Source organism: Trypanosoma theileri (genome assembly GCF_002087225.1).
Source record: "Trypanosoma theileri isolate Edinburgh chromosome Unknown TM35_Tth_4_V1, whole genome shotgun sequence".
Lineage (NCBI taxonomy): Eukaryota > Euglenozoa > Kinetoplastea > Trypanosomatida > Trypanosomatidae > Trypanosoma > Trypanosoma theileri.
In genome coordinates this window covers 250325-264568 of record NW_021639846.1, presented here as the reverse complement: position 1 = coordinate 264568, position 14244 = coordinate 250325, and the positions used below count along the sequence as shown (strand labels likewise).

Genomic DNA, 14244 nt, shown 5'->3' with positions numbered 1-14244 from the left:
CATTTCGTGTACCCTCTTAGTAAAAAGATTAGAAGGTACGAGTATGGACTGAATTTTCTTAAAAAGGGTAGTTTGGAGACACCACAGCGGTTACTTAATGTTATTAAGCAACGCTCCAGTGACGATGTATTTCTCTTTTCCGGTGCCTTACCTGCTATGATAAAGCAAACACCAGTGGTTCTTTCAGAAACATTTGACATAACAAAACCTTTTGGTAAGTGGAAACTCTTTTTTCGGGATCCTCCATTTAAGTATTACACTCATACTATGGCCTCTGCCAGTGATTTCTATGATAAGTCTCTTTCCAATGAAACGTTACAATTGGTAAGAGGGCTATACAGCAGTGTACAGTACCATTCGCCTCAACCTCCAATGTATGTGGTGGCATTCCCTAACGCCGTGATATCCGTTGGTCATGCTATAACATGTGATGGAAGTGTATACACGGCTGGAGGATGTGTAAAGCGCTGGTATCTCCCAGACATTAGTGAGAGTGAACAAATTGACTGGCGTGTGGTTGCAATTCCCCTCTGTGATGAGTGGTGCAGAGTATATTTCCATTTTACCCATGAGCACCTGCCCCGTTTGGTACCTGTTTATAAAGTACTAGTGGAGCGTGAGGATGCCGTGTTGGTGCTTCAAGCAGGATTTAAGGAATTTCAGACACAGTGGTTGACAGATGTGCTGGGCATACCTTCCTCACGTATATTATACAGCAAAATTCCTGTACATGGACGTCTTGTTTTGTATCCAATGCCTGATGTATGTGCTGTTGTGTTTTCGCATCTCTTGTATACGATGCGTGGTATCGTTTTTAAACGACTGCATTTGACACCACCTCCTCCTGTAAATGAACGAAAACTTCACTTATTTTTTGCTGAACGACAAGGACTGTCCCGAATGCCAACAAACTACTATGGTTTGAAGGAAAAAATAATTCTTGAATATAACGATGTGTTTACATTTAGTGATAATGCTGTTGATATGAATGTATCAGAGCAGGTTCGAGCCTTTTACCGTGCAGACATTGTTTTGGGTCCCCACGGTGCTAACCTTGCGAACCTTATGTGGATGCGCAATGGCACACATTTGATAGAGATTATGTCGTATATCGATGGAAACATGTGCTACCACACTACAGCAAGCAAAGTCAATGTAACACATCACATTGTCTTCCATAACGCGACGAAAAATGGCCGGTACCTTCTTGAATATGATTATCTCAAGCGTCACATTGACTTTGCCATCAACGCATTTAAGAAAAACTAATAATCTTTTTTTATTTTAATTTTACTAGCATGCTGTTGCATACACGCACTCGCATGTCAATTATGTGTATAAATTCTTTTTTATGCTCTCGTGTCTCCTAGGTGGATGGAGAGTGGAGGAGAGTACTCCTTTGCCGTTTTGGTTGTTTTTTATTTGCGTTCGTGAACCTCTGTCCCATTTAGTCATTAAATTTTATTGTTTTTCCCCTTCTTTTCTTTTGGGGTGGTTAGATGAAGAGGTTCAAAGGTTCTAAATCAAAAAAACTTTCTCTTGAAAATGCTGAATACCTCTGCCAGGAGGTTCAGCGAATGGAGGAGACGCAAATGTTCTACCCGAGTGACTTTGTTGAGGCTCTTCGTGAGTTGGCCGAAGTTATTATTTGGAGTGACAAGAATGTGGAATCGGTGTTTGATTTTTTTCTTGAGCGTAACATGATGGCTACACTTGAGCGTATTGTAACAAATGCTGATTTCCCCTCGGTGGTAAAGGGACAGGGTATTCAGTGTATTACTATGCTGTTACAGAACTTAACACGAAAATCTTCTGTGTATTGTATCTGCAGTAACAATCATTTGAACAGGATTATCTCTATTTCGATGGATGAAAGTGATGATGAACTCCTATCCATCTATGTTTCATTCCTTAAGACTTTGGCGCTACGTCTCAATGAAGATACGGTACAGTTTTTTTTTGAGAGCGAAACGGGTAACTTTCCTCTTTTTGATCGTGCAGCTAAACTTCTTGATGCTTCTGATCGTATTGTTCGTGCTGCGGCAAGGCAAATTGTTATTAGTGTCGCACAACTAAGTGAACCTGCCATATCAGTGTTTCTTAAATCTGCACTTGGAGAAGTGTTTCGCCTCATGGCTGTTTTTCTGTGGTCACAAATAAAAACCCTTGGTGACGCAGTTTTGGAGTATGCGGCTCTTCATTCGGATAACGTACCTTCAGCACCATTACTTGGTGTTGCTTCTCTCAGTGATCGACTAGAAGATGTAGTGGATGACTTGTTTTATATAAATGATCTCTTCGCCGTACCACACAATTTTGCACCGCCCATGTTGGAGAATGTCCTTGACGAGGTAGTCCTTTCTCCCCTTGTGGAATCGATTAACGAACCTTTCGAGCTTAATCCCTCTAATTCTTGTTCATCATCTCTTGTTCCTGCACCCACCGCAATGTGCGTACTCACACGTTGGCTGTTGATTAATGAAATAGATCGTTTACAAGGACTCTTTCGCAAGCGGTTGTTGTTCAGTGACCCTGATGATGGTGGACCTGTGTTTCGTGTGTTCAAAAGTGGTTGCATGCAAAGTATTTCTGGAGGCATTCTTCTACTAGGTGCCATGGTTAGCACTGGTTTCTTTCTGGAGAAGAAAGGAACTGGGAATGCTTCTACTACTACTACTACTACTACTACTACTACTACTAATTCAACAACAAGAACAACAGTTGATATTATCAGTGAAGAGGTTGGAGCAGCCACAAGAAACGAATTAGCTCCTCTGGGACAGGAGGAGCTTCTACTGATGGATGTTATACTTGAGAAATGGGATATAAAAGGATGTGTCATGGATTCCTTTCCTCCACTACAACCTTGGGAAACACCGTCATGTGAAACGTTCGTAAATCGCATGTGCCAAGACTTGAAGGATCTAAAGATACGGAGGTGGGGTGAATGTCTTTTGATGGCTTTTTACCACCTTATCACACGTGGGGCGTTTACTCGGCTTTCGGTTTTTGAGTTTTCGTTGTCTCTTCTTATGGATTTTATCAAACATATAGAACGAAAGAACACTATTTTGGGTGGTTTGTTATTCCTCTCCCTCACCGTCATTCGTCGTCGCACTATAGCGTATGCTGATTACTTTGCACTGCGAAAAGACGGCACGGATAGCAACGACACCGTCGCTGCTCTCTCAAGTCACGAATATCTGCGGAGTGCATACGCGACACTTTTTTTGAAACTCGAACATGTCTGCTGCGGTTATGATGGAACCGCGGGAAGAGGAGGAGGAGGAGGAGGAGGAGGGTTGGAGTGGTCTGGGGAGTGTGACCTTGAGACCCTCAGCCGGGAGGCGAGTCTACTGCTGCCGCTGCTGCCGGGAGAAGTCCCTCATGTGAATCTCAGTTCTAATCTCAATTCAGATGTTGACGACCGCCGTTATGTTGACCATCAGCAGCGACTTGCCGCGATGGTACCGGCCGCCCACCGTGCCGCCCACGATCGTGCCGAGGTGGAGCGCAGTGAACTTCTCATGTGGATGGCTCTCCGCCGCTGTGTCTTTTGCGAGTTTAAGTTACCCGACGGCCTTCTGTTGAGTTTAAAAGAATACGGCGTTCGCCACCGCCCGGGCAGCTCGGTGCGGGTCTCCCTTACCGCACGTCTTTGCTTTCGCTGCGAGCTCGTGAAGGAGCGATACATTTTACAAGGCTCGCCCCCAACCGCCGCTGCAGGAACCCCTATGTACTTGGTGCTTTACGAGACCGAGGCGCTATTTCTCGCCGCCGCGGATAATAACAAGGCTGCAGTAGTTGATCCAACACCAGCGCTACGCGTGATGTTCGCATTTCAACTGATATACGTACGCGCAGTCGTGTCACAGACGCCTTTTAGCGTTATTGTCACCCACGGACATCCTTCTGTGCCGTTACAGCTGCATGTGGTGTTCCGCAACCGCTGGGCTGCGCAATCTGCAGTGGAAGCTATGATGGACCTCGCCGCAGCATGTCGTGCAAGGGGTGCAACAGTTTCTTATCGCGCCCTCAATCCAAAGAGTTGCAGAAAACCAACTGCAGAAGAAGATTCTGTAGTGGATGCGAGCCTCTCGAGTAGTGTGTAAATCTTCTTTTTTTTTCTTTATTTTGGGAAAATTCTTCTCTGTCCCTCACGTTCTCTTTCTTTGTGACTGTGTTGCTCTCTTGCTCATCATCATTTCTGGTACATGTGAGATGATGCAGATCTTTTTCTGCACAGAGTATTTTTCGCCTATAATATTACTAGTATATGGAACGAAAGAGAAAGAGAGAGGATCCACAATATGTTGTTGTTGTTCTCCTCTACAGTACGGTGACTCACTATAAAGCATTAAATCACCTTATCTCATTCCTTTTCTTTTTTTTCTTTCTTTGTTTTTTTTTGTTCCTTTGACTTCTGTCATTCTGCGTAAGAAACGCTACGATTACTAATACTAATACTACTACTATTATTATTATTACTTTCACTAAAACAATAATCCATAGCAGAGCGAAGTTGAAATCTAGATAAATTAAGGAAAAAAAAAAAAAACATAAACTTTGCTCCCTTAGAAAGACAGCAAAAGCTTGGAGCCTTTTTGATATTTTGGTTATCTCTCTCTTCATTTGGCAACAACTGAAAGGAAAAAAAAAAGGTGGGGGAAGGGGAAAAAAAAAAAAAAAACGCGTTGCCCAAATGAAGACTAATACATCCTTTAAAGCGGGGGAGATTATTTGCCCCATATCGGCCGACTACACTTTTGAGCATGGTGAACTTGTCCTCCCTGATGGGAACCATGTGCGACACGGAGCGAAATTCAATGCCACTATCATCAGTCGTTTTATCATTACCACAGAAGACCTTGCAGAAGGTCAAGAGGTGTTGGTGGATCTCAACACATTCGTGTATGAGGCGGTAGAAAGCCAACAGATGCAAATCCCTGGGTTTAAAAACCTTCCAGATGTTGAGAAACAGCGACTCTACACATACGCGGATGAACGTGTGCGTCAGCAGGCTATTGCCGATGGTTTTATCCCACGACGCAGCGAAAGCGGAATGGATGTTGTGCGTACGGCCTCCAAGTCATCGCTAGTGACAGTCTCACGTGGAAATCATGAGGCGCAGAGTGTGGTGTTTACATCAACTGGTGTTTTGCTTCCGTTCCCGGTGCGCAGCACAATTGAGTTACCAGGTGAAAGACACTTGAGACTCACTGGTGGATCCGAGTTCATACGTCACGCCTGCCAGCCAAATCTTTGCCTTGAGATTGATGGAGATTGTATTCGTGCTATAGCCCTCCGCCCTATAGAAGATGGAGAACAACTTACTTGTAACTATCTCTATACGGAATGGGATATTGCCCAACCATTTTGTTGTGCTTGTAATACATATTCCTGCTATGGATTTGTACGAGGATTTCGTTACCTTGACGCTGAACAACAGATGCACCTGTTACCATACGCAAGCGCTGCAATTAAAGAAAAATATCATGCACCATCGCTTTCTACCGCATCTTTGACTTTGTTGAAGGAAAATACAGCCATGTCACTTACCTTTGAAGGAAGAGTTGCTGCTCAACGTTATATTGACTCTGGGACAGTACTATTTCATGTAAATCGTTTTCGTGTTCAACCACGTGAAGTTATTATTGATAATTTACAGATACCACATAGTTGTGATGCAAATTGTGTTTTACTAGAAAGTAGGTTAGTAACAACTCGACCATTACTACCTGGTGATTTGATTACCTTGAATATATCCACATTATTCTATGAAGTTCCACTTCCTTTTGATTGTCTATGTGGATCTCACAACTGTACACATCTTGTTAAAGGATTTTCATCATTGAGTGATAGTGAAAAGAACCGACTTATGACTTTTACAGATATCTCTATTGTTACAGAAGCATTTCGTAATGTATCATCTATAGAGAGTTCTAGTCCATTGGTAAAAATTATAAGAGATCCGTTAATTGGATATGTTACATCTGCTGAACATTTTATACCTAAGGGTACACGTATTTTCCATGTTAATGGGTTTATTTTACCTTTTCCAACGATTTATACAGTATTTCTTGGAGAAGGTAAACATTTACTTTTTTCTGAAGGTGCCCAGTATTTGGGACACAGTTGTGAACCTAACACTCGACTTTATGTGGATGCTTCAAATGGTATTGCAGATTGTGTAGCCACACGAGATATACAACCAGGAGAACTTGTAGGTTTTAATTATCTTACTTCTGAGTGGGATATGGCCATACCTTTTAAGTGTAGATGTGGAAGTTTATCATGCCATGGTGTAATTAAAGGATTTCGTCACCTTGATGAGCGTACTCAGTTAAAACTTTGGCCTCAAACAACCACAGGGGTGAAATTACTTTTTAAACAAAACCGGAGAAGTGCACTTCCTACCCTTAATAATTCTATAGTTACTTTTCATGAAAATACGAATGAACTTTGTGTGGCCCGTGATATGCCTTCTGGTATTATTCTCTTTGAAGCAACAGGTTTTAATGTTATAGGAGATGAAATTGTACTGGATGATATTCGACTTAAACATTCATGTAATCCAACGGCTCTTTGGCTTGAAGGATATGTTGTTCTTTGTCGTGCCTCACTACGGGGAGATGCGGTAACTCTTAACATTAATCATCTTATCTACAGTACCACTACACCTTTTGTTTGCCGTTGTGGATTTTCCAATTGTGTTCAAACGGTATCTGGTTTCGCAGGTTTGACAGATGATCGAAAAGAAATGGAAATGTTGTATGTGGACCCACAAGTTCGAGCTACAGCTGTAAATAATGGATATTGTATTCGAAGTTCTTCTCCTCTTGTGGAAGTAAAGGCGAATGGACGTATGGGACAGGCAACATTTGCAAAAGAAGATATTATAAAAGGAACTCGTTTTTTTAATGTTACCGGTCTTGTTTTACCTTTTCCAACTATATATACCATTCTTATTGCAGATAAACAACATCTTCTTTTTGCAGATGGAGCGCAGTGTTTGGCACATAGTTGTGATCCGAATGTTCGTATTATTGTGGATAGTACAGCGAGACGAATTGAATGTGTTGCATTGCGAAATATAAAAAAGAATGAATTAATTTCTTTTAATTATCTCACTACAGAATGGGATATGCAAACTCCATTCACATGTTTATGTGGGGCAGCAAACTGTTATCATGATATAAGAGGATTTAAGTATCTGAGAGATGAATTACGTCAAAACTTATGGAGCATAACAACTCCAGCTATTGCATCTTTAGCAGCTGTTGAAAAAGGAGTAGATGCTTGGATGCAAATAGCTTCAGAACGTCTCTTTCTTGAAAATGATGGTTCTGTACATATAGGAGATAATATGAAAGAAGGAATAGTTCTTATTAATGTTTCTTCTTTAGAAATTCGTGATGGATTTATCTATATTGATGGATTACGTCTTCGTCATCATTGTTCACCTACTGCGGCTCTTATTGATGATAAAATTGTATTAATTCGTACTGTTAATAGAGGAGATGAATTAACAGTTGATCTTAACTGTCTTAGATATGAATTTCCAAAAGAGTTTGTATGTAAATGTAATCGATTTAAACATGAACACATTATCAATGGGTTTAAATACTTGGAAGAGCGAGAAAAGTGTTCACGAATCGTCTTTACTGAACTCAGTGTACGTTCTGCAGCTTTAAGAGATGGATACAAATTGGAATGTTATTCTTCTTCTTTAGTTGAAATACAGAAAGGTAATACTGGAATGGAAGCCTATGCTGCTACTAACATATCTTCTGGTAGACGTTTTATGAAAGTTACAGGTCTCTGTTTACCATTTGCTTCAGTAGGAACAATACAATTGGAAGAGAAAAAACATTTATTACTTTCTGATGGGGCACAATTTATTTTACACAGTTGCAATCCAAATATTCGTATGTGTGTGGATGCGGTGAATAATACTGTTACGTGTGAAGCTTTACGTGATATTGAAAGTGGAGAATTAATCACATTTAACTATTTAACAACAGAATGGGAACTATGTGCACCTTTTAGATGTGAATGTGGAAACGAAAACTGTTTACATGATATTCGTGGTTTTAAGTTTCTCACAGGAGCACAGCGTATGCATTTACAGCGTCAAGTAACACCTTTTATACGTAATATGGCCAATAGACATACTTTCATACAATTACCATCTTTTTTAAAGAAAAATACAAATGGAATGTTGCAGTTGACAAATACGGTAACTCGTGGAACGGTATTGTTGGAATCTTCGGATATAGATATTCAACCGACACAAGTTTCCCTAGGAGGAGACGCTTATATTATTCAACATAATGCTAATCCCAATGCTGTATTTGTGGAAGGTCGCTTTATCGCATTACGTACTATTGAAGAGGGGGAAGTGATTACAGTAGATATGAATTTGTTCATATATGATATGAAAGTTTTCTTTCCACACGCTTTTGCAGAAGAAGTGAAAGGATTCCGTCATCTTGATGATAAAGAAAAGCAACGCAAGTTATACTTGTGTGAACCACCTGTACGTGCTCAGGCTATGCATGATGGTTGGATCGTCAAATCAACATCCCCGCTTATTGAAGTTCGTCCAAATGGAAAAATGGGACAAACGGCATACGCATTAAAAGATATTCCCCAAGGTGAGAAATTGTTTCACTTAACAGGTCTCGTTGTACCTTTTCCCACTATGTATACAATCTGCGTGGGAGATGATAAACATCTTCTTTTCGGTGATGCCGCAGAGTGTATTGCCCACCATTGTGAACCAAATGTACAAGTGATTGTACATGAAGAGGATGACTCGCTGGAATTTGTAACTTTTAAGCCTATTGCAGCAGGAGAGATGGTGACGTTTAACTATTGCTCAACAGAATGGACAATGAATACGCCGTTTGTGTGCTTATGTGCATCGGAGCATTGCTCACACACTATACGAGGTTTTTCACACTTGAGTAAGGCAGACCGTCAACGTCTTTGGCCCATCACGAGTACTGTGGTCCGTCGATATGCAAGTAGAGAGGGTCATTGAAGGAATGGGGATGGGTTTGTAGAACACTTTTGATGATCTTTAATGTTTTTTTTTTGTTTGTTTTCCTTTACTTTTCCTTTGGTGTGTTATTTATTATTTTTCTCTTGTTTTTCTTTTTCGGGTGTTGGATAGATTAATCAGACTTTTTTTCTTTTTCGTAATTGGTTCCTTGTGGAATGAAGCGATGATAAAATTTATTGGGTAGGAGGTGAGTAGCATTAGGTATATATATATATTTTTTTTTCGTTGTTTGTTTTTTTTTTTTTCGGATTACAGGACTCTGGAAAAACCTCTTAGTGACTATTTTTACCACTATGGACGAATACGATCAGTTGAATAATTTCATTATTGGTTTCTCTTTCTCTCTCTCTCTCTTTTTTTTTGTCTGATTTAAGGACGCCCTAATAGATTAGGGCCTTTTTCTCTCTCTCTCTCTGTGTGTGTGTGTGCGAACTGCCATACACATATATTCACAAATATTCACAGGGATATATATATATATATATATATATACATAAATACATACTCCAAGTGAAATAATAAAAGGAAAGAAAAAACTGAGGAAAGAAAAGAAAAAAAATAAGAGGTATGACGTCTGCAACGCGATTGTTGCGTTTTTACAAAAATGACGTCTCAAGGAGTTACGTTAATCCCATGCGGAGATGGGTCTATCATTATCTCTTTGGTGGTGCTCTCCTTGGTGGTGGGTTGTACGTGTACGGGCAGTATCAATATGCTGCATGGGAGGCGACACGTTATCCCGAGCGTGGTGATCGACTATGTTCACCAAGTATGTTGGAAATGCTTCTCTTACTTCCTTTAAATTACCTTTCATATGCTTTTGGATGTCTTAGCGAGAGTGATTACCTTCCGGAGTCTTTTCATCGTTTTTTCATTGGGGCAATTGTTTGGTGGTATGCTATAGACTTATCAGAAGGAAAGAAAGAGGAATTCTCAACACTGCAAGAATTCTTTGTACGGGAGTGGAAACAAGAGTTACGGCCAATAGCACCAACTCCTGTAACTTCCCCTTCAGATGGAATAGTTTTATCTGTGCAAGAAGATATCGTAGATGATCAGCTAGTTCAAGTCAAGGGAATGACGTATAGCATCCGACGGCTCCTTCATAGAGATATGAGTCCAGTGGAAAATGGAGAAAAACGGATAGCGATTGCCTTACACCTTCGTACTCAAGACTATCATCATGTAATTTCCCCATGTTCATTCAACTGCAGTGAAGTTGTTTACATTCCTGGAGGTTTGTTACCGAACACTCCAGCAGGATATCATTGGATTCCTTCTCTTCTTCCCCTCAATGAGCGGGTGGTACTCCTAGGACGGACCAACAATGTCTCTACTAGTAGTAGTAGTAGTAGTAGTAGTAGTAATAGTGCTAGAGATGGTAAGGACAGTAAGAATAGTAACAGCAATAATAATAATAATAAGAATAATACTAATATTGGGATGGCTCTAGTGGGTGGTACCTTGACAGGACGTATCATGCTCCATTTTGATGGTCGAGTTCAAACTAACTTTTTAAATCCACCAGAGTACGCTGTTCATCGACGTTATTCTACTGAACCTCTTTTTCAGAAAGGTGATCCCTTATCTACCTTCTACTGGGGTTCCTCTGTTGTACTCGTAATGGACGTACCGAAGCATGCCTCTTTGGCTGTCAAAGCAGGTGATGTTGTAAAGGCCGGAGGGACGCTGATAACATATTAACGCCCTTATAGTCTGTTTCTACTTTTTTTTTCTGTGTATGTGTGTGTGTTATCTCTATCTATCTATCTATCTATCTATCTATCTATCTTTGTCTGTCCATTTTTTGGTTCTCGTATTTCCTTGTATTTCGTCTGACTTTCGTTATTAAGTATTTATAAATCTTTTTTTTTTTTCATCGAATTGCATGTTGTTTTTTTCTTTCTTTTAAGGAAAAGTAACTATTGTTGTTACACCTTCTCCCCCCCCCCCCCCCAAAAGAAAAAAAGAAAAAAAAAAGCAATAATAATAAAGTCCTAATTATATTTTTTCTCTCAAAAGTGAGGTGCTGGGATTTATAATGACTGAAATAAACTACCGTTCTTTACCACCGGATGCGGCGGAGGTGAATCTGTTGTACCACAAAATTGAAAAACTCGACAGTGACTTGAAGAAGCGAGAGTTGCACCTCGCAGAGCTCATTGATGAGGTTGTGTATGCAGAGGATAATAAAGACAAGGCCCTCCGTCGTGCGGAGTCGGCCCGCTATCTTGTGATTCAGTTGGAGAGTCTCCTGCAGGACTTGTTGGGATATGTGAAGGTGATTGAAGGAAATGTGCTGTTGCCCGCCTTCCTTGAGCTCGGCAGTGTGGTACCGCAGGAGCCGGTGATGAATAGAGAAGCCATCAGTCACGCTCTGCAGAACTTATCGGAGGATAATCTCTCTACACGCACAAAGAAACTCATCACGGCAGTGCAAGAACTTCCATCAGAGACTAAAAACCTCGCCACTCGTGAGGTGTTTATGCGAAATATGACTGAAGAACGTGTAAATATTGAGGATGCTATTCTACTTTGTGGACTCCTAATGGAGAATAAGAATGAACTCACTGCATTATTGAGTGATTTAAGTGATCGTATACAGTGTATTCTTCAAGGGAAACCGTATGAAACACTTGTAGAAGGAACGAGTCGTAGTGTTAGTGGTTTCAAAGGTGCACCGTATGAATTGGATGAACTTCAAGAACATGTTCGGCGCCTTGAAAAGGAACGTGATGATCTCCGACATCAGATGTCTGTGAATGAAAATACTATAGAGATGAATCGTCTCCTACAAGAAGAAAGAAATCTCCTACAAGAAGAACGAAAAACTGTAGAAGTACAGCTTTTAGATGCCCAACAACGACTTTTAAAGGAACAAAACAAAGCACGTGAAGTAAATTTACGCGTGGAATCACTTGAACAATCTCTAGAACAGTTAGAGCATGAGAAGGGGTTATTACAAAGAGAAATTAAGGAACTTAAACGTGATCAGGTTCATCGAAGTCGTTCTTATTTTGATGAACAACGTGCAGAGGAAGAAGCACAACAAATGCGTGCTGAGTTGGATAGTGTTATGACAGAACACTCTGGGTTACGAGCTGCAATGGAATCACAACTAGCAGATCTTAAGGCACAGAATACAATACTTCTTACAGAGAAAATGGAATATAAGGAGAGATTAGATAGTAAGGATCAACAAATTGCTACTCTGCAAAGAATTAATGATGGATTAAAACGTGAACTTTTTGAGGTACAACAAAAGATGCTTTCTAGTTCTTTTCCCATTTCAATAAATAGGAATGGTGGTAACAAAAATGGGAATGGAAATATATTTAATGAACCTACAACAGATTTGAATGTGGCTGAAAAACGTTTAGCAGATATTTCATCACGTTTTGAAGCCGAGCGAAAACAAATTATTGCTCAATTCGATCAAGAACGTGAACGTTATAAAGCCGAGCGGCAGGAGTGTGATGCTCTAGTGGAGCGAATGGCAAATGAACTGGAGCAACTTGCGATGGACAACCGTTCTCTCCGTGCCTCTGTGGCTTTACGGCAGTTGTAGACCGCATCTAGCCTGTACATGATCACTTTCCCAATTATTATTATTATTATTATTATTATTATTATTATTATTATTATTATTTTCTCTCTTTGTCTGTAAACAATAGAGGAAAAGTTTATCGAGTTTATATATATATACGCATATTTACTATGAGGAACGCATACGAGTTTTCTTTTTGTTATTTTTTTTTTCTTTTTCTGTAGTTATTATGAAAGGAACTTAGTGCTGATCATTTCTCAATATCGACCATTTCTTTTTTTTTTTTCTTGTTTTCCTCTTTCGTATTGTTTAGGTGGCTACTGATAAAGTATCATCCCAAACGGGAGGGGAAAAAAAGGGAGAAGAGATTCTTTACTCTTCTGATGTTCTGTAACCTTCTGCAATAGAAGGATGTGAAAAATGCCCTCTTTCTTAATTTTTGTTTTCTTTTATTGATGTGTGTACGTGTGTGTGTGTGTGTGTCTTTTCTTTTGTGTCTAATATTTGTTTTTCTTTTCATCTTCTTGTATCTGTATTTAACTCGGTAAATAAATAATAATAAATAAATAAATAAGGCTACTCTCATTTAATGGCGAGTATCGGACCACGTCTAGCATGGCGTCAAAAGTTGCGAATACATTTCAAGGCGATATTGCAAGCATTACCCGTCTCGCTTCTTATCGTAGGAGAGGGAAAAGATCTCTATTACCGAGCGACATGGGAAGTAACAGAGATTCAACCAAGTGAGTTTAGCACTGGAGACATTGTCACTATCTGCAATCGCTGGTATACATTACCAACATGGAATCACAAGTGTTATAGTCTACTCTCAAAGGTACTTTTAAAGTCTACCTGGGATGATGTGGGTGTTATTTGGATGAAGAATGGGGTACCGTATATATTTTTCTGTGACTTTGAAGGTGCGAAGGTGTTAAGTATGGATGAATTCATTCAAACACGATTACCACGTGGAATGGCGGTGCGAAAACTTTTAATTGATGAACCGAGTCTTTCACGCAGACCAACTTCGTCCGTGGCGGCACTTTTCTCAACAGAAGTGCAGAAGTTAACACCTCATCCATGGTATCTTTTTTCAGCAAGCCTTCGTCATGGGAATGAAAACAAGTACTATGAATTTATGTTGGAGATGAGTAGAGAGAGGTATAGGATTTATGAAATGAGGAAACGAAAAACATCTTCATTAGCGGTAAAAAATCAAGAAGAAAAATTAAAAGAAATGGAAGAAATGCGTCAGCATTTATCTACCTTTGTGAAACATGATGGGAATTTTAGACTTTTTAATGGATCCATGGCGGCTTCCTTCCTAGCGACCTTTGATTTGCTCGATAGGAATTTGCCTCCACCTTCTCGTTATGTACCACAGGACTTTGCACATGATTTACCGTTCAAGTGTTTGGCTAAACTGGAAGAGCCGGTTGTATTTTTTAAGAACTAAGTTGAAGTTTGTATGGATTGCTCTACATGAAAAGATATATCTTTCTTTCTCTGTGTGTGGAGTATATATATATATATATATATATATATATGTTGGTGTGGTTGGGGAGGTCAATATGGGAAAAGAAAAACAAAAAACAAATATTGATAATAATAATGGAGGGATATACATGTT

The 14244-nt window shown here is 39.9% G+C and overlaps 6 protein-coding genes across 6 annotated transcripts; all 6 read left to right on the top strand.

Moving 5' to 3' along the window:
• TM35_000042160 (uncharacterized protein) lies at nt 1-1269 on the top strand (the record flags this gene model as incomplete). The annotated part of the gene is made up of 1 exon (XM_029022410.1): nt 1-1269. A coding segment is annotated over one exon (1269 nt), but the record flags the coding sequence as incomplete, so codon positions are not given.
• Nucleotides 1270-1499: 230 nt separating this feature from the next.
• Nucleotides 1500-4112, top strand: TM35_000042150 (uncharacterized protein; the record flags this gene model as incomplete). Its single annotated transcript, XM_029022409.1, has 1 exon — nt 1500-4112. One exon carries the CDS (start codon nt 1500-1502, stop codon nt 4110-4112), a length of 2613 nt encoding a protein of 870 aa, XP_028886067.1.
• A 590-nt stretch (nt 4113-4702) lies between these two features.
• On the top strand, nt 4703-9046 carry TM35_000042140 (uncharacterized protein; the record flags this gene model as incomplete). Its single annotated transcript, XM_029022408.1, has 1 exon — nt 4703-9046. The coding sequence occupies one exon, from the start codon at nt 4703-4705 to the stop codon at nt 9044-9046; it is 4344 nt and encodes a 1447-aa protein (XP_028886066.1).
• Nucleotides 9047-9634: 588 nt separating this feature from the next.
• On the top strand, nt 9635-10771 carry TM35_000042130 (putative phosphatidylserine decarboxylase; the record flags this gene model as incomplete). Its single annotated transcript, XM_029022407.1, has 1 exon — nt 9635-10771. One exon carries the CDS (start codon nt 9635-9637, stop codon nt 10769-10771), a length of 1137 nt encoding a protein of 378 aa, XP_028886065.1.
• Nucleotides 10772-11108: 337 nt separating this feature from the next.
• On the top strand, nt 11109-12635 carry TM35_000042120 (uncharacterized protein; the record flags this gene model as incomplete). The annotated part of the gene is made up of 1 exon (XM_029022406.1): nt 11109-12635. The coding sequence occupies one exon, from the start codon at nt 11109-11111 to the stop codon at nt 12633-12635; it is 1527 nt and encodes a 508-aa protein (XP_028886064.1).
• A 568-nt stretch (nt 12636-13203) lies between these two features.
• On the top strand, nt 13204-14070 carry TM35_000042110 (uncharacterized protein; the record flags this gene model as incomplete). The annotated part of the gene is made up of 1 exon (XM_029022405.1): nt 13204-14070. The coding sequence occupies one exon, from the start codon at nt 13204-13206 to the stop codon at nt 14068-14070; it is 867 nt and encodes a 288-aa protein (XP_028886063.1).
• Nucleotides 14071-14244: the final 174 nt, after the last annotated feature.